The sequence below is a fragment of the Apteryx rowi genome, unplaced genomic scaffold (genome assembly GCF_003343035.1).
Source record: "Apteryx rowi isolate R43461 unplaced genomic scaffold, aptRow1 scaffold_1719, whole genome shotgun sequence".
NCBI lineage: Eukaryota > Metazoa > Chordata > Aves > Apterygiformes > Apterygidae > Apteryx > Apteryx rowi.
This window is the reverse complement of record NW_020447996.1, coordinates 17,197-18,554: the sequence shown is the minus strand read 5'-3', so window position 1 is coordinate 18,554 and position 1,358 is coordinate 17,197. Positions and strand designations below refer to the sequence as shown.

Here is a 1,358-nt window from a genome sequence, read left to right as displayed (position 1 = left end):
ATGGAGGGACATGGAGGACATGGGACATGAGGAACATGGGGGACATGAGGGACATGAAGGACATGGAGGGACATGGGGGGACATGGAGGGACATGGACATGGGGGACATGGAGGGATGTGGAGGGACATGGAGGGAAATGGGAGACATGAGGGACATGGACATAGAGGACATGGGACATGTGGGACATGGGGGACATGGAGGACATGGGGGGATGTGAGGGGACATGGAGGGACATGGGTGGGACATGGGGTACACAAGGGCACATGGGGCTGGGCCTGGGTGCCCCAACTCCCCTGTGTCATGTTGGTGGGACCAGGGGACATGTGGGGACAGCGCAGGGCTAGGGGCTGGTGTCCAGGGGTCCCTGTGTCCCCACGTCCCCGTGTCCCCAGCGCCCCCATGTCCCTCCGACCCCGCACGGCGGCGGCGCTCACTGGAGCTGCAGAAGCTCTTGGAGGAGGAGGGTGAGTGTCACCGTGTCAACACATCCCCATGTCACCACATTCCCATGTCACTGTGCCACTGCACCCCCAACCACTGTGCCCCCATGTCACCGTGTCCCTGTGCCACCACATCCCCGTGTCACCGCACCCCCATGTCACCACATCCCCATGTCACTGCACCCCAAGCCACTGCATCCCCATGTCACTATGTCCCCATGCCACCACATCCCCATGTCACCACACCCCCAAGCCACCATGTCCCTGTGCCACTGTGTCCCCATGTCACTGCATCCCTGTGCCACTGCATCGCTGTGCCACCATGTCATGGTGCCATTATGTCACCCTGTCACCCTGCTTCTGCACCCCCATGTCACCGCCTGCCCATGCCACCCCATCCCCAGGCCACCGTGTCACTGCAACCCTGTGTCCCTGTGTGTCCCCACATGTCCCCCCGACGCACAGTGACAGTGACATTGCCATGTCACGGCAGTGGGGTGGCGACATGTCCCCACATGTCCTTGCGGTGACAGCCCCATGCTGTGTCCCCATGCTGTGTCACCACAGTGGCAGTGCCATTGCCATGTCCCCGTGTGTCTCCATGCCATGTCCCTGCGGTGACAGGCCCCCTGCCGTGTCCCCGTGTGTCCCTGCCTGTCCTAGTGTGTCCCTGTGCTGTGTCTCCACGTGTCCCTGCATGTCCCCATCGTGTGTCCCTGTGTGTCCCTGTGCCATGTCCCTGAATGTCCCCATGTGTCCCTGCATGTCCCCATACTGTGTCCCCATGTGTCCCCATGCCATGTCCCTGTGTGTCCTCATGTGTCCCTGTGCCATGTCCCCATGTGTCCCTGCATGTCCCCATACCGCATCCCCATGCAACCCTGTGTGTCCCGCTGCTGTGTCCCTGCATGTCCCCG

General features: G+C 62.0%; 1 protein-coding gene across 1 annotated transcript in view; it reads left to right on the top strand.

Moving 5' to 3' along the window:
* Positions 1–26: 26 nt before the first annotated feature.
* LOC112963625 (complement C4-like) overlaps positions 27–1,358 on the top strand; it is an 18,513-nt gene continuing 17,181 nt past the window's right edge. Inside the window, exon 1 of the mRNA XM_026060830.1 lies at positions 27–214. Within this exon, the coding sequence (XP_025916615.1) occupies positions 27–214 (188 nt within the window). The remainder of the gene's footprint in view (positions 215–1,358) is intronic.